Consider the following 21,811-nt stretch of genomic DNA (forward strand, 5'->3'; position numbering starts at 1 on the left):
CATGGTAGCAGCCCCCTAGGATTTCAGCAAGGCGGTTTTCTCATTTTTCAGCTTTTATACACTTGATTCAAACTATTGCAAACTATTCCAAACGTTTGGGTGAAAAGGGCAAATCTTTAAATGAAATGCAGTAAGTTTCAAAGTAGAAATAAGTGGCAGAAGAATAACAAAGTTTTGTTGTTGCTATATAGTCTTAGTGGGGTGTGAGTTTGGGGTTTGGTGTCATGACAATCTTCTGCACTTGCAAATTTACCACTGCACCACTGCCAAAATGTCTGTTTGTTTGGGGGGAATGTTGTACAACAATCAAATTGAAAGCATCTACATTTGAATTTCCACAAGCAAATTTGAATTAGGTGAAGTTGCTTAGCAACCCTTTCTCCCCCTACATAATTCACTTCAGTTCTATGCTTCAGTTGCCTTTAGTAGCTACTTCAGCTCTCCATGGCCGGTCAAGGTAGCTGAGTACTTGCCGAACAGTGCCACGCTTTGAGGGCTCCAGGGCTAAAAGACTCTGCAACATGGCGATAGCATCAGGTGAAAGTGGGCGCCAGTGAAATGGCAGGTCTTCATTCAGGCCTGACTCTTGCCATACCACAAAGTCATCAAAGAAGGAATCCTCCGGCAGCGTTTTCTCCCAGGGGAAGTAGCCAGTGAGCAAGCAGAAGATCAACACCCCCAGAGCCCAGGCATCTAGGCTGGCATCAATGGGCAGGCCCTGGGTGTCACCGGTGCCACGGCTCAACTCAGGTGCAGTGTAGGGGATGACCCCTGCCACAAGACGCAGCAGGGTGCCTTGGGGTCTCGTCAGACCAAAATCTGTAAGTTTGATGCAGTGACAATGGCGGTCAAAAAGCAGGATGTTCTCAGGCTTGACATCTCGGTACACAAGGCCCCGGCTATGGATGAAGTCCAGTGCACTCACCAGCTGTTTTGCACAGAGCTTGGCTGCTGGCTCAGGGATACCAGTCTAGTCAGAGAAGAGAGGGCGATAGTTTTTTACAGTGCTATACTTCCACAGAAGTCATCAAATATTTTTTCTATGTCCTGTCCTAAGCATGAAAGATCTTTTTTCTGCTTGACAGCTAAGGGACCAATTGCAATAGGCATTTAAATTGGGCTTTACTTTTTCTAAGAGTATTGGGGCCAAGCTAGATGTGACTAAGCACATCATTGACCTAACATGCTTTCTTTTTTTCTGTAAGTAGCACACATGGGGGCATGGGGAATCTGTTCTGAGGCTGCAGTGGGAGGAAGGGTGACTTTAACAGAGCAAATAGTATGTGTGCACCCACAATCCAGCTTGAAACAAAGGTAAAGGGTAGGGCTAAAGAGCCCTACCTCCATCTATGGTTCCAGTCCAGATGAGAAGACCCTCATGTGCTATTTACTGGGGGAGAAGGAAGCACACTAGGACCCGTGTCATGATAAATGTTGTATCTCTGAATGCCAGATGCAAGGAAATGGCAACACAATACAGGTACATTTTGAGTGTTCCCTGAGGCATCTGGTAGGCCACTGTGAGGTACAGGAAGTTGGCTTGATCCAGCAGGCCTTATGTATCTAGTTTGGCCCTGTGTGTGATGCCACTACACACCAACCCACACTGTGATTGTTCAAAAGCTCATTCGGTAAGAAACTTCAAAATATCCATCCTCACTGCATTTCTTTAGCCCTTGGTCTTGCTTTTTTAAAACTGTCATTCTTGTCCTCATGATATCAGAAAAGAGGCTGCATGTGTGTTGGCACAGTTCCTATATTAGAGTTTGATCTGGGGAAAACAGAGGACATGAGCACTGGCTGATGTGGGAAATTCAAGAATCTTTTCCTTGGCAAAGTGGTGATGTTGCATTCCACCCATGCCAGTGGTATTTCCCCCCCCCCCTCTCTACTAGCAGCATGTGAACTAGCCTGGTTGGCATAGCATGCATGCCTGGGTATGCCTTACCTTGGGCTTAATAATGGAAATGAGATCTCTGTGCAGAGCTGCCTCATACAGGAAGCCGTAGTGTTGGCTGGACTCTATGGCGATCCCAAACATGCCGATGATGGCAGGGTGTTCAGAGAGTGAGAGCGCCACGCAGTATTCATACAAGAAATTCTGCAGCTTGGTGCTAGCTTTAGGTAGCAGCTTAAGAGCCATCGGGGTCCCTGAGGGAGGCAGGAAAAGATACATGGATGAGACATAGAAAGTAGAGTCACTAGGTTTGGTGTCATCCAGTGCAGTAACTCTTGGTTTCACCTCCATGGACCATGTCTGCCTGAATGTGCATGTGAATGGGCATGTGAATGCCCTGAAGCTCTGGGCACATTCGATCTGCCTGGTCAAGCATCTCCCATCCTCCCATTGGGTTCACCTGGCCTCACAGAGAGTGAATATGGAGGCTGGAAGGTCAGGTGAAAGGACCTGGGCTCCAGAGACAGATAGACCTGCGCTCACAAAGGGAAAATCTAATGGGGTGACCAAGTCTACTGGGCAGGTAGACCTGGCTTCTGGAACTTTTGGTGTCACCCTCCCATGGTGTCAGCTGGTGCGGTCCACACACCCCAGTGATGCCAATGGACATAATTACTTCGACCACCGAAGGAAGGCTAAAATTGGGTACACATGATCCAAGACTCCAGATTACTTTGTTTAAAAATCTGAAAGTGAGAAACATTGGAATCTAACAAACATGTAATGAAAAGTCTCTTTCATAGTAGCAAATAGCAGCCTGCATGTGTGGCTTAGGCCTCAATCCTAACCAACTTTCCAGCTCTGACATAAGGGCAATGCAGATTCAAGGTAAGGAATGGATCTTTTGCCTGGATCCATACCTTGAGGAGGCCTCCTTGACTGCCCCCCAACTGCAGGTTGCAGCACATGCCCCACTGGCACAGCTATGCCAGTGCTGGAAAGTGGGTTAGGATTGCACCCTTAGTTTACGTATGTGGGAGATCTTCCTTCACATACATAGGTTAGTTTTGGATTGAAGGAGGGAGCATTTGCTGTGGCAGCCAGAAAAGTATTCACTTGTGTCAATCCACACATACAACAGAATGGAAGGGTGTGGAAGTCCAAAGACGTTACTTGGGTTGGGAGGGTGGAGGTCAGCAACAGTACTCAAAGCATATCTATGCTTGCAAAATGGAAATGGGTGTGATTGTGTGTATGTTCAAATATGTACTATATCTACACTGTTATCCAAGGGCTACCAAGTTGGACTTTGCATTGGAAAACTTGGTTCGAGTCCAACCCATTCTATGGCTTCTTCACGCAAATTTGTATAAGTTACCTTTCTATCTGCTTTAGCTCCCTATGGGCACAATCCTAACCAGTTCTACTCAGAAGTAAGTCCTATTTTGTTCAATGGAGCTTACTCTCAGGAAAGTATGGTTATGATTGCAGCCTATGACATGGAATTTATTGACTTATCTATGACATATGGAAACATTATTTTCAGTACTTCTGAATTCAAAATTTGAGAGGATCAGGCTTAATCATGATGGCTTGGAGGGCCATATGTCTCTGCATCCCTGAGCCCAAGACATACACAGTTATAAGAGCTATTTTTTTTTGTCAAATGCCATTTTTTGTCATTAATTGTACGACTTGCAATCAAACAACTGAGGTCTAGCTCAGAAATGCATTTAAGTATTTGGTTTCTGCTTGAAATGGCCACTGACTTCAGCTTCTTGTCCACATCAAGAACCAGTGGCATAACTAAGGGGGTTCATGGGGTAGCAGTTTCACCGGGCATCCAGCTTTAGGGGGGCAACAAACTGAGTTTGACACTAGTGACCAAAATTGTGAAAATCTTGGTTTGTATGAATAATACCACCATGTTATATATCATTGGAAAGGTAATTTAATGCAGAGTGCAATGAAACAAACTGCACTGGAATACCTGTATTCTATCAAAAGTTATGGCCAATTAACCAGAAAATGAAAACACAACTTGTTCCACAACTGGAACAAAAAGTGGATTTGCTTAACTCCAAACCGACCTATAAGACTGATTGTTCTGAGTGCCAATGAGATTTTATTATGATAAAGCATGGAACCAATAACGTTTTATTTATTACCTTAATTAAATTTGATTTTATCATGCCGGGGGGGCTACAAAATCTTCTTTGACCCCAGGTAGCAGATAGATGCCTTAGCTATGCCACTGACTGGGGGGAGGCAGCAGACCAAGTGGGTGGTGAGCAGCTGGGGGGAGGAGGTGGGTTCTTCCCAATCTCCACTTTTTAAAAAGCCCGGGTGTGACGTCACTTCCGGATGTGACGTCACTTCCGGGGCAACATTTTGAGCTTGGCACCAGGCTACATGATCATTAGCTACGCCACTGTCAAGGAACAATGCTTGCACAGACAAGGACAGGCTGCTTGCACACTACAAAAAAACAACACTGAGGTGGTATGCAAAAACACCCAATCCTGCACAGGTATGCATACAGTGTATGATTGGCTGGCCATAGGAAGGGAGCCATCATGCACAGTAAAGTATACCACATCCCAGTGTGGATCAGACACAACTGTCCACTGAAAGCAAATGTAGCACAAGGCAATTCCACTGGCCATTCAAACACTATTGTCATTACATAGCCAACAGATCGATGTAAAAGGTCTGCCGGTGAGTGGGATCATAAAAGCACATAAAGCAATTATTCCTTACCTCTCTGTCTGTGAGTCACCAGCACCACCTGCCCATACTTCCCCTTGCCCAGCTCTTTGACAACCTGGTAGTGCTCAGTCACTTCCATGTGCACCAAACTCTGAGCAGTGATCTGCAGCATCTCTTCTAAGAGAGCCTGGGCCTCCATGCCCAAGGTTAGATCCATAGCCAAACTGCAAGACAAACATGGTAGCTGAGTACACTTGAAAGAGCTGTGTGTTCAAGCCCATTAATTTCTGAGAAGAAGAAAAAATAATGCCAAAGCTCTTCATTTTGAAATGACTTAACCCGGAAAAAATTTATTTATTTAAAAGATTTTTACCCCACCTTTCCTATTCCCAAGGGAAATGTCCAAGGTGGTGACATTTCAATTCACTACATTCATGAACAAAGATACTGGGGGGGGGGGGGGGAATGTGGCACAAATCCAAGAATAGTAAACAAAACAATGAGATTTCAGTTGAAAACACAGCTCATTAGGGAGCATAATTATGGATCATATAAATCCTTTCAAGCACAGTGGGACTTGCTTCTGAACAAACATGAAAAGAACTGGCAACGATTAAGAAATCTCTGTGAGTGATCCAAAGAGAGCTATAGACATTTTCCTGTAGAAGGTATCTTTAGACTACAATCCTATACACCATCTATATTCAATCAGTGTGCCATGGCACACTGGTGTGCCGTCAATGGTCCGCAGGTGTGCTGTGGGAGTTTGGGGGAGGGCCATTTATTAGTAGGGCTATTGGTGGATGTGAGCCCCCCCACCGGCAGTGCAGTGTGACTTGTCAATTGCCAAAAAACTGATGGTGTGCCTTGACAATTCTAGTGCCTAGTCAGTGTGCTGTGAGATGAAAAAGATTGAAAATAGCTGCTGTACACCAGTGCTTCCCAAACTTTTTAGCATCAGAACCCATTTTTTAAAATCAGCAGTCTAGTCTATTCCGAATGGACAAAAAAAGGAGATAGAAAGAAATAATATTTTGCTAATAATAATAAATTATTAATTAATAATAATTGGGGTTCTGTGTGCTTCCATGGCTGCTAAACACCTCACATATAGTAAGCATGTGAGACATTTGCTAGACACTCCCTAGAGAGGTGTCAAGGATTGTTAGCCAAATTTTCTATGCTGAACTCAGCCCTGCCAGTGAGAGCTTCTATGAAACAAACATGGGAAGAGAAAAGACACACAGACATCAGAGTGCAATTGAACAAGGATACTTATTTTGAAAAGAGATAACATAAACAAAGCATATATGTATCAAATATTTCCCTCCCTGAACCACAGCTGGGCAGGTTATTGGAAGAGAAAGAGTCAATGGGGTGTTCAGGTACTAGAAAGCTAAAACTGGATCTTCGGGCTGGACCAGCCTCTAGTGGGCAGATGGAACCACCAATGGATGAAAATCTGGGTCTTGGCTGGAGCTTCTTCCTTTCACTCCCAGACCAACAGAGATCTGTCCACTTTGAGCTGCAGTTTGCTTCCCTTTTTATACTCTGGCCCCCAGAGAACCTTCAGCAGAACAGCCAATCAATCACCCCCCCCCCCACACACACACACACACTTCTGGCTCATCTGCATATCTGTCAATCAGCTGTCAACTGGAAGGGGCAGAGTTAAACTCTGTTTATACAAGGGAAATGTGGTGTGGGGGCGGCAGGTAAGGCAGAACTGCCCTGTTGTTGTTGTTAGTAGAAAAGCACCACAGGTGCCCTGCCTCCTTACACCCAATGAGGCTCTTCTTACACCTGCTTTCTTGGGTATAAGGAGAGCCTCCTCATGTGTAAGTGAGTGGGGTGGCTACAGTGCTTTTCCATGGACTACGATGGGGATGTTCTGCCTCGCCTGCCACCCCCACACAGCATCTGGTATATACCAATTACCCCCTGGTATATATGAATTACCCCTTGGTATATACCAATTGGTATATACCAATTACCACCTCCCCCTCCCCCCCCATATAGTGTTTCTGAGGAGAAGGACAAAGATACTTTTTGTAACATTGCAATCTTAACTATTTTTTCTAACAGGACTAGTTCCCCAAACCTTTACAGTCATTCCAGGGTACCCAGAAGGCTGAACTGGAGAGACAGATTGGGCATTTAGGGACTTCCAGACCAGACAAGAGGCTGAAACTGGGTTTACACGTGATCTACGGCATATAAAGAAAATAGGAAAATGTGAATTTTAATTTGGGGGGTATGAAAATTACCTCATACTACAGGTTAGCATTCCAGCTAACCATTTTCTTCTGCAAACTGTGCTTGCAAAGTTTTTTAATGTTTCAAAATCTTTCCGTGACCCACCAAAAATTGACTTGCAACCCACTGGTGGGTCCCAACCCACAGTTTGGAAAGCACTTCTATACACTCTTTTGTGGTAGTTTGAACACAATGCAACTTACTTCTGAATTGCTGGTGTATCTTCTGTATTTTTTATTTTTTTAAGACTGTGGGCCCTTTGGGGACAGGTAACCATTGATTTATTTCATTATGTAAACAGCTTTGTGAACTATTCTGGTTGAAAAATGATATTTAATTATTCACCACAACAACATAGGTTTGTGCTATAAGTTTCCTGATTACAAAATTAATGATCTGAAAAGATTTTTAATCATCATATTCCCCTTTTTAATCATCATATTTCAAATCACCTGAACCTGAAGTCTGTTGGTTCCCTTTAAATGTGACTAGCCTGTAGCTACAAGGGATATTTCAAGTCCTTTCTTGAATTTTCAGCTTTTATAATAATTTTAAAAAGTTCATTGTCCTTTATCCAAGTATATTGTTAATACAGCAGAGCACAGTGACACACAGAGAAAAAGACTTCCTTTGTAATCAAAATGACTTACTATCTCGAGGTTGTCTCTGCGTCAAAACTAGACACCTTTAGTTTAACACTAAGGAATGTAGTGTTCATTTTTTCACATCTGTTTTAATAATATGACACCAGACTAGATGGCATTTTGCTGCCTTAGAAACAAACCTGCTGCCAGCCTCACTCTTTTCTTCAGTGTTTGCTGAAAGTTTTATAGGACATGGATAGTTGCCATGAAGATGTGAAACAGAAGGGAAATTATCTTGAACCAACGCCTTCCATACCCAATCCTCTCCTGTGCGCCAACTGAACCCTTCGATCAACTTTGTGTTCCCTTGTGTTTTCATATACGCATATGCAGGAGCAAGGCTGGATCCAGGTTTTGGGATAACCTTGGCAAACCCTCGCCTCTTACCTGAATGGGCCCTGGAGCAGTTGCTGCACTGACACCACACAAAGGCAATGGGCTCCAAAGATGGTGTCAGGGATCAGCAGTAGACTTTGGCAGCTGCTGTACAATGCCAGTCCCCAGTTCTAGCCCTGTGCAGAAGCTACCAAACCACCAATTTGTGAGGAAATTCCCCAAGCATCAGTCAAGCAGAGCAAAAGTCGAAAAGTCCCTTCCCACATGGAGACCTCTGCAACTGCCAGTCATCCCCCACCTCAGGATGCGGTGTGTGCTCCATTGACATGGCTGTATTGGCAGGGAGGTTTTAGTTAGGACTGGACCATAAGTATTGCTATCCCCATATTGCAGAAGGGAAAGACTGAGGTTGAGAGGGAGTGGTTTGCCTGAGATTTCCTGGTGAACTCATGGCCTAAGTAAGATTTGTACCAGATAAGTCCTGATGTTATGTACCAGATAAGTCCCATCATCACATATCACAAAACCTTCCTGCCCATATACTCCAACTCTCTTTGACATAAGACTAGGGGTGTTACAAGCATATTCCTGTTGGAGAGGAAATCTTCTCACCTTAAGCTTCCTCAGGGCTAAGCATGGTGCAATTGCACTGGCTTGAGTTGCTGCCCAGGAAACTATGGTATATATTGGATACTTCTGCACATATGCATAACTTGATTGGATAAGTGCACTGGACACCTTCTTCAAAACAAGGGTGACACACTGTCCAAATTAACCCTTTCTCCCCCTATGCTGCCTGATATTGTTTTAAAGTTGGATGCTGTAGGCTGCTAGTTGCACGGCTGCTTTAAATATCTTAGGGCGCAATCCTAACCAACTTTTCAGCACCAAGGTAAGAGCAATGCAACTCCAAGATAAGGAAACAAACATTGCCTTACCTTGAAGAGGCCTCTGTGACTGCCCCTCAACTGCAGGATGTGGCACATGACCCACTGGCACAGCTGTGCCAGTGCTGTGCCAATGCTGGAAAGTGGGTTAGGATTGCACCCTGTGCTGCATTTAAGAAAACAAATATCTCTGCAGCCAGCAAAATTTTAAATTGCCTTCTAAATAAAGAGAGTTATCTCATCCTTTTTATGTTTGGTTTGATAAGCCCTGCAGTAGTTTGCTAGAGTACTGAAAGGGGATGACTTTCAATATGGGGATGACTACAATTTAGAGATGACTGCAAATTTGTGTGATGCAGATGAAGTATGGACCTTTGTATACTTATTCAAAAATTTGTGTACAAGCACTCACAGAGAGAGAGAGAGAGAGAGAGAGAGAGAGAGCATATAAGAGCAATTCCTGCACAGTCCATCTGGCTCGTGTCTAACATGGGTCTTTAGCAGTGTTTTTGACACCACCACCCTGCCTGCCTGTCCTAAATCCTAGATGAGACTTTAAAGATATGGAAACAATCATAAAACTTTTGTCTTTTTCAGTCTGCAGGGATCAGCTTTGGGGATAGTGGCCTGCAAAGTAGACACATCCCTCTTTGCATGAAGCATGGATTCCATTTGCAGGACAAAGGAGAAAGAGCATTGATGTGCCCCCCCTTCTCCAACACATGGCGATGACGCATCCTCCTCACTATGCAGTCTCCCTTGGGCTGAAGCAATAAATAGAGCCGTCCTAGAGGCCCCAAGGATGAAATCTTGCTGAGTCCTTCTTCGCCTCCCCTGCAGCTCCCCAGGGTGTCCAAATACCCTGGAAACCTCTCCATGACCTTGAAACAGAGGAGCACAGTATACCTTGCACCCTTCACACCCACAGTCACAGGCCAACTGGTCCAGAAGGGCATGGTGCAAATTCAAAGCAGAAACCTTGGGTTAACTGGTACACCTGGTGTGATCTCCCAAATTGGATTTTTGCTCATCCTGATGGGTTGCAAATTGATAAGTTACCAAGCGGCATCTTGGCAGGATACATTTCAACCCTCCTAGATCCAGGTTGCATCTTTTCAAAAGGAAACAAGTCCCAAGTGGCTCCCAATCCTTTTCAATTGGTGACATACTGTGCCATTGCCTGCAGTTCCCCATCAGAGCGACAATCCTATACGTTTAGGGTGGCAGGTTTTTTACTAGGATTCTGCGGCTCACTTGGTTGGCTTCCGCAGCTCCCTGGGGAGCCAAAGCTCACAGTTTGGGAACCACTGCCCAAGAGGAATGATAGTTCTTTTGATTGAAATAGACATATTGTTAGTGATTAAAAAACACTTTAGTGGAAGAAACATGAGTTTTAGTTAATTACTCGATTAATTAATCAACTGATGAAATCTGCATAAATATCCATATGAGAAAAAACCAAGAATTTTAAAGGCAAAATAACACTAATTTTGCTTTTAGATTATGCATAAGAACATAAGAAGACCCCTGTTGGATCAGGCCCAGGGCCCATTTAGTCCAACTTCCTGTATGCATGTGTGTGTGTCATAGCCAGCAAAATCTTAAAAGGGGCATTCCCCTTGCTCAAGGGAATCCCTCTTTTAAGATGACATTTGCCATCTGTTGCAAAGGCTGGTATGCATAATTTGTTTTTTTAAAATTCTGCTGATTGATTAATCCAGGGCATCTTTTGAGTTGATCAAAACATTTTAATAGATTGGCCCAGTGTTTCTCAAACTGTGGGTCGGGACCCACTAGGTGGGTCGCAAGCCAATTTCATGTGGGTCCCTATTCATTTCAATATTTTATTTTTCATATATTAGACTTGATGCTACCCTGGTATGTGGCTACATTTGGGGAAATGTTACAGACCTGTACTTTTAACAAGTTACTATGTATATTCTTTTAACAATGATAGTTGTTAAACTATCCCAGGAACTTACTCCTCGGCAGGATTGCAGCCTAGGATTATGAAAAAATTTTCCTGCTTGATGATGTCACTTCCAGTCATGACATCACTTCCGGTGGGTCCTGACAGATTCTCATTCTAAAAAGTGGGTCCCAGTGCTAAATGTGTGAGAGTCACTGGATTAACCAATGAATCAACTAGACCAGCGATTTTCAACAAGTGTTCCATGATGCATTTGTGTGCTGCAAATGGCCCACATGGTCCAGATGTGTCGTGGGAGTTTGGGGGAGGGTCGTTTATTCGTAGGGCCATTGGGGGATGTGACAGCCCAGCCCTATTTTCGGTGGTGCCGCCAAGTGCAGTGGCACCGAAATGGCTCCTGCTGTATCCAGCAGCCCTTCTGGAGCCGCCGGAGGTCTCCTTGGTAGGACTTGAGAACCTACTTTTCAGGCTTTGCAGCCTGAGAATAGGATCCAGCAGAACAGAATTTATTTTTCCTACAGGCTGCCCCCAGAATACCTCTCCCCCCCCTCCACAAAAGTTCTCACTGCCGCCCAGAGCTCTTCCCTTGCTCTGGGCAGCATCCATCCAGTGCTGGACCCAGCACTGACTGGCACTGGGCCAGCGCCGGTGCTCCCTACAGGGAGGAAGCCATAAATGTGCTTTATGGCACGTTAACGACACCCAGTACCAGTGCTGGAGCTCAGCACCAGTGCTCAGAGCCCTTAGGATTAGGCTCTCGTTACCTACCAGCAACGTGATGTACCTTGTCAATTGTAAAAAAACTAATGATGTGCCTTGACAACCAACCAGACTTTTCATGTATTGGCCAGAATTTCATCCTCCCAACCACTTGCCAGAAAAGGAGAATATAAAGCTGGGAGAGGCAAGAATGTGTTTGTGGTTTTATTGTCGTTCTTGTGCATACTGTATGTCCACCCACAAGTGGTAATGGGAATGCATGTGGTCGTGTCTGGCAACATTTCCCACTTTGTATATTTTCTGGTATCCATGAACTACTACTGTAGTAGTTATGAAGGAAGCCAGAGAAAGTCACTCGGCCTGTGCCCAGAGGCATCCCCAAGCATCCTTGGAAAGGGCAGATAGCTTTGACCCACCATTCCTGCATATTGGTAGTCTGAGAGTCTGGTAGTTTCAGGACCAAGCCAAAAGCCTTGGAACAGGTGAAGTGGATGCTCTGGACTCTTATTGTCCCTCAGTCATCTTTGAGCCACAACTTTCCATTCCTTGTTGCTGCCTCCCCCACTTCACACACTGACATCATTCCAAATTTAGCAAGGCAAAACAAATTGTGTAGTAGTGTAAAGTTAACTAAATCCACTCACAAACCGGTGCTGGCCTGTTTGCAGAATAGTGAAGAATTCTGGAAGCCTCCAAGTGTAGAGTGCAAAATTCTTCTGTCAATATTTACTTTAATACCCTCTCTCTGCTGCCAAGGTCCAGGGGTTGGGAGCACTGCAGACTGGCTCTACGTCCCGTTTATGACATTTCTGGTGCCCCACAGAAGATGGACACAGTCGCCTGCAAGCCCTTTGCTTAGCTGCTGCCTGAGTGCCTGACTTCTGGCTCCTTGCCAAGCGGCCTCTCTTACATGCTAGGAAAGTTCATGGGGATTTGGGCCTAAATGGGATTGACACGCTCCCAAAGCTGTTAGAGATCCATTTCCAAGCTTCTGGAGACAGAGGGAAAGGGCAGGAGCCAGTTCGGTCCGTCCACCCTCCCCTTTTCCCTCACATGCCTAACAGCTCCTCTCTGTAAAAGAAGTAAGCGTGGAGGGGGAAAAAATGACACCAGTGCTTGGTTTTTGGTTTGATTACTCTATTGTGAGCAATAGGCATTTTGTGCATTCTCACAGAGCTAGGTCCACCCTAATAACCCAAAAGTAACCACATTAATTTAATGTTCCTTCTGGTGCGATAAACTAAATGTCAATTTCATGCAAATAGATTCCTGTGTAATAACAAAAACAATTGGCTAGATCCCAAATTACAGAATATAATCAGTCAATAATAATAATAATAATAATAATAATAATAATAATAATAATAATAATAATAATAATAATAATAATGTGATCAAGTAATCAGATTTGGGCATGGATTTTACCACTTCCAAAAGTGTTTAAAAGACTTAAAATCACCAAATGACCTTTCAAAAAACCTCGTTGCATTTTGATGGCCGCTGACAGTCATAATGGTACAGTCCCTTAAATGTCTGCATTGGGTGAAGGCCATCTCTCCTCCCATTGGTGCTGTAGTTTCACCAATGGGTGCCAGACACCCAACCAAGGCTTCACAGAGTATTCTCCTATTATAGGCAAAGCCAGAAATGTCTGCCCTTCCCATACCCGGCGGCTGCTGCGTGCCACTTGGCTGTGATCGATCATATGGGCCTGGACATCTGCAAGGAACCCAATCTGCCTCTCAGGACAATCCTTGCATGCAAAGCTGGGCCAAAGGGCAGGGGCTGTGACAACAGAACGAACCTCCAGGCCTCTCAGGGCCAAATGAGACGTTCTGTTGGAGCTCCATGATTGGAACTCTTAATGTCATTTTCATCTCGTAAAACCACCCATGGGGAGGGGGTCCTTCTTTGGATCATGGGGTTGCTAAACCTTCCCCCCCAGGTTGATTCCCCAACTTCGATCAGCCACCCCAAAGCTACTATTATCCACAGAGGTGAAAACTTGTGGACACAAAGCCATACGTTTGCCCCTCTGTTTTAGTTAACAAACAAAACCCAGAATCTGTGTTTGATTTTCATCTACTGTTCTGAGAGCTGAGGCTTTGTTGCAGCTGAACCAAAAATCTCACTACCTCTACATTACAGTGTGCAACACAAAAATTGTTTATATTGAACACTCTTAATGTTTCTTATACAACTCAAAGGTGCTGATTCCAAAGGCAATCTTAGTTTCTTTGTATCATCCAAACTCTTTAAGTTATCTTAAATTGTATATTTGCATCTATTCTACTGCCTAATACAGTGGTTCCCAAACTTTTTAGCAGCCTTTTTAAAATGACAATCTATTGGGACCCACCTAGCTTTACAAGACTTTAAAAGAGGTGACCTAGAAAGAAATTGTTTATTTTTTTATTTTTTTATTTACCAGTAATATTTTGTTTGTTTTCGGTATTTGCAAAAAACTCAATTCATTTCTCATAATGAGGCAGGCCTAATGAATAGCTTCATGGTTTGAAGGGCGTAGGGCCCAATCCTATCCAACTTTCCAGCACTGATGCAGCCATGCCAACAGGGTGTGCACTGTATCCTGCATTGGGGGTCAATCATGGAGGCCTCCTCAAGGTAAAGGAATGTTTGTTCCCTTACTTTGAGGCTGCATTGCAGCTGGATCAGTGCTGGAAAGTTAGATAGGACTGGGCCCTTAGTTAGAAGACCCAGCCTTCACCTGCTCCCACTACCTATCATTGACGGACAGAAAAAAAACACTCCAGAAAAAAGGTGCCCCAGCGTTTATCTCCCTAAACTTACACAAGCTTGTAAACTGCAGGAGCTCAACTCTTCAAAGAGCAGGAGTTCAGCTCTTTGCAGGGCATTTAGCAACTACCTGATTTTTGAATAGCTTCAGGCAATGAGTTATCCAATCTCTCCATCATCTGTGTTTTCATTGGAGGTTCTGCAAGAACCATCAGAAATTGGGTCCTGACCCACAGTTTGAGAAACGCTGGCTTAATGCATTCTAGTTGGCAACCTTCAGTCTCGAAAGACTATGGTATCGCGCTCTATGGTATCGAAAGACTATGGTATCGCATTCTAATACATGTCATATTATACAACTGCAGGCACAATCCTAACCAACTTTCTAGCAACGAGGTAAGAGCAATGCAACTCCAAGGTAAGGGAACAAACGCTGCCTTAGCTTGAGGAGGCCTCTGTGACTACCCCCCCCCCCAACTGCAGGATGCAGCACAAGCCCTGCTGGCACAGCTATGCCAGTGCTGGAAAGTGGGTTAGGATTGCACCCTGCATGGCATAAATTGTGGCTGAACTATTCATGCGATGCCAAGAATAGCAACATTTTTGAAATCCCCACGCCAAAATTAATAGAGATACAACAAAACATTCATATAAATACAAAATTGTTCAAATTCTCTTATGTAGTGTTGTCTGAAGATGTGGTGTGATCAGAACTTCAGCTACTCCTATACTGGACAGAAAGGTCACTCTGAAAAATTAGTATATGAAGAGGTCATTTGGCTGCTGACACTGAAGGGGCAAAAGGTATACAAGGCTGCCCAGCAGTGGTTGCTGGTGAAAGGCAAGGAGAGGAAGCAGCTAGCATCACCTTCCCTAGTGACAGCCACTTCACAGCTAGAAGGCTCAGTGCCTTTTCTGGACAAGGAAGGAGCCCCTGGGTCATACAAGGTCACAGCTAGCAAGCCCAAAGCTCTCTTTCTCTCTAAACATTCCCTGATGGAATGCTCTGTAGGGAAAATCCAACTTGTTGTTTGTCTCCCTCCCCAGCACTTCTAGTCGATATGCAGGACCACTTTGCCCACAGTCAGGTGCTTTTTGCCAGAATCACACACACCGCAAAAACAGGCCATCTTTTCAGGAGCCCAATTTCTCACATTTTGTATTCCACCTGTCAATCCACTGACAGCATGAATCTACCCAATTGATGAATGTGAATGCAATGGCTGAGCCAAGCGTGTGTGACAGAACTGGGTGCCAATGTTGCCAAGGGTTTTGAAGATCACTAGAATCAGCAAACCAGCCTAGGACTGGGCAGAAAAAACTAGGAGGCAAAGGGTGCCATCCTGCCCCTCACTTGGGCCGACACAAGTCCCTTGTGCCAGCCCGGCAGTGTCACAAAAGTGTCATAAAGAACTTTTGTGCTACTCTTCTGGGAGATAGAAGAGTGGCGTGTGCCACTAGTAGATGTCCATGCACTGGCCTCCCCCTGTTGACACTGTCCCCAGAGGAGAGGTGGGTTGCATTGGCTGAGCTTGGCCGATGCAGGGGTCTAGGGTGGGTGTGGGGAGGGCGGGGAGGAGGCGGGAGGGAGGTATTTCGGGTTGGGTTTGTAGATATCTAATGAAACCTCAGAAGCAAAGAAAAGGGCTGAGCTGGATTTCCAGTAGTCAGGACATTGGTCTCTTGCCTAAATTTTTAGGCAATTTTTTAGGATTAAAAAAAAATCCTTAAAAGGATAATTTTTTAGGCTAAGCAGACCAATGGTCTGCTAATCCTAAACAAGAAGTAGCTATGAGCAGAAAGATGGAAGTTGGGAAGCCAGACCATCAACGGAGGCATAAGACAGAAGATTGGGGGGGCTCTCTCCAGCCACTTGCTTCCATTGCCATGCCTTGGACTGGAGAAGGAAGAGGGGGGCAGAATGAAAGAGATAGTGTGGGAATGCCCTCCCCCATTCTCCCTTCCTCCACACTTCCTTTTCTGCTGCACCCCCATTTTCCTTTTCCAAAGCAGGGAGTGAGAGGAACAGATGCTGGTGTATCACCAGGTAAAGGGGAAAAGTGTTAGGCATCCCGCCTCAGGAGCCAGGAGGTTTCAGGCCAGCCCTGGAAGGAAGGAAGGAAGGAAGGAAGGAAGGAAGGAAGGAAGGAAGGAAGGAAGGAAGGAAGGAACAGTATCTGATTTGACCTTGAAGTGATTTAATTTTTTTACTGAGAAGCTATAGCTCAGTGGGTGAATTCAGCATATGCTTTACATGCAGATGGTCCAAGTTCTGTGCCTGATATTGGAACAGTCTAAATGGAATCAAGGAGGAGAGTTAGGAAAACCTTTGCTCTAAAGCCCTGGAGAACTGTGCATGAGTGAAGATGGTACAAAGCTAGATAAACCCAATGGTCTGCCTCCTTGTAAGGCAGTTATGAGCACTCATACATGAGTGCATAAAATCTCACATCGTTTACAGCCATCAAATCACTGTGGAACTACACTCGCCCTGTTAGGATGAGATGTATAAACCTTCCTGGCTGCAGGATGGAGTTCGGGACAACCCAGTTCTCCTGGTTCCCAACAGAACCTAGCACTGCTCACGGCTGATTGGTCGGCCTTTGTGACATCACAAAGCCATCACCTTCCTTACAGACATTTTTTCAAGTTTTTTTTTTAAAAAACAGACTTTTTTTTAAAGGTTCAGAACAAATATTGAATGGGGAAGGGGAACAATCCTGCAAAGTGCTTTAATAAAAAGTGAAGTGTCTATCTGAAGCAAGAAGGAAGGACCAAAGAGGACATCAATGCTGGATGATTCAGAGGCAAGTGTGTGTCATTTGAGGTAAGCAGATGGTTAGCATCTGAGCTTACCAATAGTGGCAAAAGAATTTTCATTCACTCCTCCTGACATACTAACCCCATGGGGCACCATGATCCACATCAGCTCTAACTGTAAACTCTGGAGGTGGGCAGGGATCATATGTTTTGCCCATAATCTCTTACCAGTAATTGTAGGATAGAACCCTATTTTTTTTTTAATGGAGCACCTGCTCCCCTCTATCCAGAAACACAGATCACTAACACAAGTGGTGTGATTTCCCTGGTCTGTGCATTTCACATCTCCCATCACTGACAGCCAGTCGTCTGAGGTGGGGGGCAAGAAAACACCTGGCTCCATCACCTCACATCGTGTATCCTGTTGTATTAAACAGCATCAGGCAGAGGTGGAAAAAGAAGCCTAGCAGCTGCAGCAGAGAAATGATTTAATGTTTGGCTGGAATTCTATAACGCTGCCTCAACCATCCACACCTGCCTACTCCTGCCCACTTTTGCCGCAGTTCTGTAATCCTCAAATATCTGGTGCCCAGACAAAAACCAGAGGCGATTCTTAAAGCATCCCCTGTGTGCTAAACACCCTTTGTTTTTTAATCTCTCTCTCACCAAGAGATAAATCACATATTGTGGGCTTTGGCTTTTGGGAATGGCTATTCGACTCTGTTTCCATCCCCAATATAACTTTAAAACCCACCGGACATTCCACCACGCGCTGGGCGCATGAGCTTGCAGGCAAACACAGCGTGGCTTGAAGAACAGTCGCTTTGAAGGTTGTCCTGTCAGGACTCCACCCTTTGCAGCTCAGGTAAGGAGTTGACCCCAGGACCTGGCCCTCGCCATGATTGCTGGCAGCACCACAGAACACGCATGGGACGTACTCACCTCCAGCTGTGCTGAAGGACCTCTGGGGTACCCAGTCTCTCCCTCCTGCCTTCTGCTGCTGTCTGGTGAGGCTGTGTAGAGTGCAGCTGGGGTGTCTGCCAGGCATTACCGGTCTATGTGTGACGCTCCGCCTCTTGTCCTGTGCCACACACCCTATGGAGCTCGGAGAGGGGGAGTGCAAGGCAGAGTGTCATCTATCTCTTCAGGGCAGATGAAAGAGTGAGCATACCAGGCAGGCCGCTCCGCCGGACAGCATTCAGCGGGGACTATGGCATCCACCAGGATACCTAACCCTCAGCATGAGTATGGGCTCCTGTTTCTGGGATTTCAATCGCCGTTCACCTCTCTCCCATGGTCCTCTGCCATGTCCCATAATTCATCATGCTGTGGCTGTGACACAGTGACATCCTGTGTTCATGTCTCTTCATTGCATGGGAAGTGGGGCAGGGGGGAGGCAAGCTGGAAAAAATAGGATCTATCTATCTAATCTCTGTGCACTGTGTGTGCCCACTTCCTCTCCATTCTGCCATGCTACATGAAAAGTAGCCTGCTCCTTGGCCCGTGGTTGCCAACAGCCAGCTAGCTCAGAAACACGAAGACAAGGCTGCTTTGGCTTCCATGATATCTGAAATATGGATAAGGCCCCGTGAGGGAAAGGCTGGACCAAAGAAGTCAACAGGTTTTTAAGGCCTCTGTCCAACTTTTCAGCACTGATGCAGGCACAATGCAGCCCTGAGGTAAGGGAACATTTATTCCCTTATGTTGAGGAGGCCTTCATGACTGCCCCTCCCCCCACCACAGAATGCAGTGGACACCCCATTGGCACAGCTGCATCAACACCGGAAAGTTGGATAAGACTGGGCTCTTAAGGAGATGGAACTTCTTGCTAGAAAAACATGGATGACATTTATGCCTCTGGGCAATAAAGACAATTCAGTTGGGGCAACATGTAAAGGATTTTTGTAAATATAACCATTGTGTAGAGAGAGTTAAGAGAGAAAAATAATCTACTTTCACAACACTAGAATTAGAGGTTTTCTGGTTATTGGCGGTGGGTTTAGGATGGGAAATATACCATTAAAAGATTACAATATGTGGCAAAAACATCACACACACACTCAAAATCCATGTTTTCTGTTTCATTAAAACCAACTTGTTATAGTCAGCCAAGGCAAAACGTTTAAAATGACATAAACTAGGGTCAATCCAGCTGCTATAGTAGAGCCTTGCCATGTAAAAAAAATCCAGATTATTTTGAAGTGAGTTGCAAAATGCACTCTGCATGTAGTCAGAGGAGCACTCTTCTTTTTTTCTTACTTCACATATTCCAGGGGTTGAGTCCTGCTGAATCCTCTACAAAGCCCTGCAGTCAAGTGAAAAGGGGATTTCAACCACGTGCTCCTGTCTGTCTAACTGTAACAGGATAAGCTTTGAAGACAGCATCTGCTGAATTCCAAAATTTCCACCAATGTCACAGACATGTTACTGGGTCAGAAGTTTATTGATCTTGGCAAAACCAGGGGACACAACATTGCTGACTATGCTTCACAGACCTGTGCTATTGCCTTTCTGCTGATGGATTTTCTCCATGCAAAATAGCTCAAAAGGTCAAGTGCTGATTGGTTCCTTCATTCAGTTGTGATACAAGTGGCTTCATGTTGCATCAGCAATGGCAGCCCACAAGAGGGCAGGTTGGAGTCAGAAGGTTTGGCCACTTCTTCAACCCACTCTATCCAAAGAACTCAGGGCAGGTGACCAGCTGAGAATAAAGCAAGCTGAGAGTAGCAATTGTTTTATCCTGGCAATAGCCCAATCTGGTCTAGGGGCTAGAGAGATCAACCTGGATGCATGAGTTCTCTGTTCAAACTCTAGCTCCCTGTTAACACACAAACTATGTAAACATGTCAGGACTTGGTGCACTGTAAAAACAGAAAAGGGACAATTGGGCTAGTGTTCTATCTGACTACAGCGTAAGGTGGGCTTGTCTCACAGCCCAGTCCTATCTGGACCTTGCACTGGTGGTATTTGCATTCCTTCACCACAAGGTCTGGGGAGCTGGTGCACCAATGGCGCATGGGCCAGGGCCACCAGCGGAAATGGCTGGAAGTCCTAAGTGCACACCAACAGAGTGCCCAGCCCCAGCAGAGCTGGTAAGTCAGCAGAGGGGGAATTCTGGCGTGTTCTGGGGGAGGACCAGCTGAGGAATTGGGGCTGGCCTGAGGTGGGCTGGAGGCAGATATCAGTGGCAGCAGCTCTGCCAACATCCTATACTTTCAGCTTACCTTCAACACAACCCTCCTTAACCAACTTGAAATGGCACTAGCCAAAGAGTTGGCACAGATCCAAGTGCACCCTTTGGGACCATGGTATGGCAATTCAAGGTGCAATTCAAGGTGCGGCAATTCAAGGGCTTTTTTCATTTAAAGCCCTAAGTGGTTTGGAATCAGGGTATTTAAAGGCCCATTTCTTTCCACATAAATCTGCCCACCCACTACGGGTAGTTTCTTGCCTTCAGAAGTCCAATTGTTGAGGACATGTGATAGGGCCTTTTTAGTTGGAATCTCCCATTATGGAATCTCCCCTCCCCCAAGGAGGCACACCTAGCTTCCTTATTGGTGGCTTTCCAGCATGCGGTGAACACATTGCATTATATTTTGGCTGTTGTTTATACCTTACGGATCTTCATGTCCCTCTTTTCTCCTGCATAATTATCCCCAACCAATTCTTTCCAACTTATTGGCTCAATTTGCATGGGTTCGGGGCGGGGGGGGCAGCATTCTGAAATGACACATGATGTTCTGCCAGCCCTCCTTGAATCTATCAAAACAGCCAGTCCAGAGAATGGAATATATAGACAAAAGCATACCATTCAGAAACACTGAACACTAAATGGCAGTTGACACGGGGTCTCAATTCTTGTGCATTGCCTGTTTATACAGTTAGAGTCACTTGAAAGTGCCCAGGGATAAGAGACCTTTCTCAGAATCCCATCAAGCCATGAGTGTTACTAAGAAGGCAGTAGCATTTGGTAGGCAATTGATTTCCGTAGAAATGAGCACATGCTGTTCTTCAGTTTCACCCAAGCTTCAAGAGGGGCAATCTTTTGGTCTTCTGCAGTTCTGAGTCCAGGTTGCTGGCAGACTGGCAGGTCCATCTTGGCTTCCATCCCTAGCATCAGATCTCTTTTCACCCAGCTACAAGGCAGGTCAAACTCTTCCCCAGCAAGTGCTAAGCTTGTCATTCAGCTGGTTAGCACAACAGCAGGTGGATGGAAATGTTCCCAAGGTGCAGAGTGCAAAGAAACGCTTTCATCAATGCCCGAGCACAAGACCTGGCACGGCTAGTGTTTGCCTATCAGGAATACGTGTTATGGCAAAAAAAAAAAAAAAAAGAGTTAACATAAAAAAAGCTGGAGCTGAATTTCATCAGTACAACTTTTAAATGCCTACCCTTAGCAGGGCCTTCAGGTCAGTGGTGGAGCAGATGCTTTGCTTGTAAAAGGTCTCTGGTATTCAATCCCTGGTATTTCTTGGTAAATGTTCCTGTCTAAAACCCAGAAAATGCCACAGCTAGTCAGTATCAACACGACCAAGCTAAGGTGGACCATTCATCTGACTGTATTTGGCAGCTTCTTAGACTGACCTCATCAATGTAAACTGCTCCAGTAGTTCTCAGCAGTGCAATCTTAGCAGTGCAATCTTGCAATCCACTGTCACAATCCACTGTATATGACTCAAGTCCGAGTCTTTTTGATACACGTGTCAGGTGCGGCTCCATTGAAAAAACGGAGCCGCTGGCAGTGTGTGCATCTGTCGGAGTTCTCATTAAACACTCCCTTAATTTCCCCGCCCATCCCATCAGTAAACAAAAGCTCTGCTGAGTGAAGGCAACAGTGCCTTGGTTCCTGATGAACCCCAGCAACAAAACACCTGCCTCCCCCTTTCACACCATGCCTCAGAAGGAGCATTAGGCA

At 45.2% G+C, this 21,811-nt stretch overlaps 1 protein-coding gene across 1 annotated transcript; it reads right to left on the minus strand.

Moving 5' to 3' along the window:
* Window positions 1-412: 412 nt before the first annotated feature.
* On the minus strand, window positions 413-17,881 carry LOC136653178 (serine/threonine-protein kinase SBK2-like). Its single transcript, XM_066630087.1, has 4 exons — window positions 17,839-17,881; window positions 4,658-4,830; window positions 1,949-2,151; window positions 413-970 (listed from the first exon to the last, which is right to left on the minus strand). Exons 2-4 carry the CDS (start codon window positions 4,821-4,823, stop codon window positions 413-415), a joined length of 927 nt encoding a protein of 308 aa, XP_066486184.1. The 5' UTR covers window positions 4,824-4,830; window positions 17,839-17,881.
* Between the last annotated feature and the right edge of the window lie 3,930 nt (window positions 17,882-21,811).

This window comes from Tiliqua scincoides, chromosome 5, assembly GCF_035046505.1.
Source record: "Tiliqua scincoides isolate rTilSci1 chromosome 5, rTilSci1.hap2, whole genome shotgun sequence".
NCBI classification, from domain to species: domain Eukaryota; kingdom Metazoa; phylum Chordata; class Lepidosauria; order Squamata; family Scincidae; genus Tiliqua; species Tiliqua scincoides.

Coding starts and splice junctions, on each gene's coding strand:
- LOC136653178 (XM_066630087.1), bottom strand. CDS start 4,823: ATGGATCTAACCTTGGGCATGGAGGCCCAGGCTCTCTTAGAAGAGATG. Junction 2,152..4,657: donor GGTGACTCACAGACAGAGAG/GTAAGGAATAAT, acceptor TGCCTCCCTCAG/GGACCCCGATGGCTCTTAAG. Junction 971..1,948: donor TTTCCATTATTAAGCCCAAG/GTAAGGCATACC, acceptor TTCTCTGACTAG/ACTGGTATCCCTGAGCCAGC.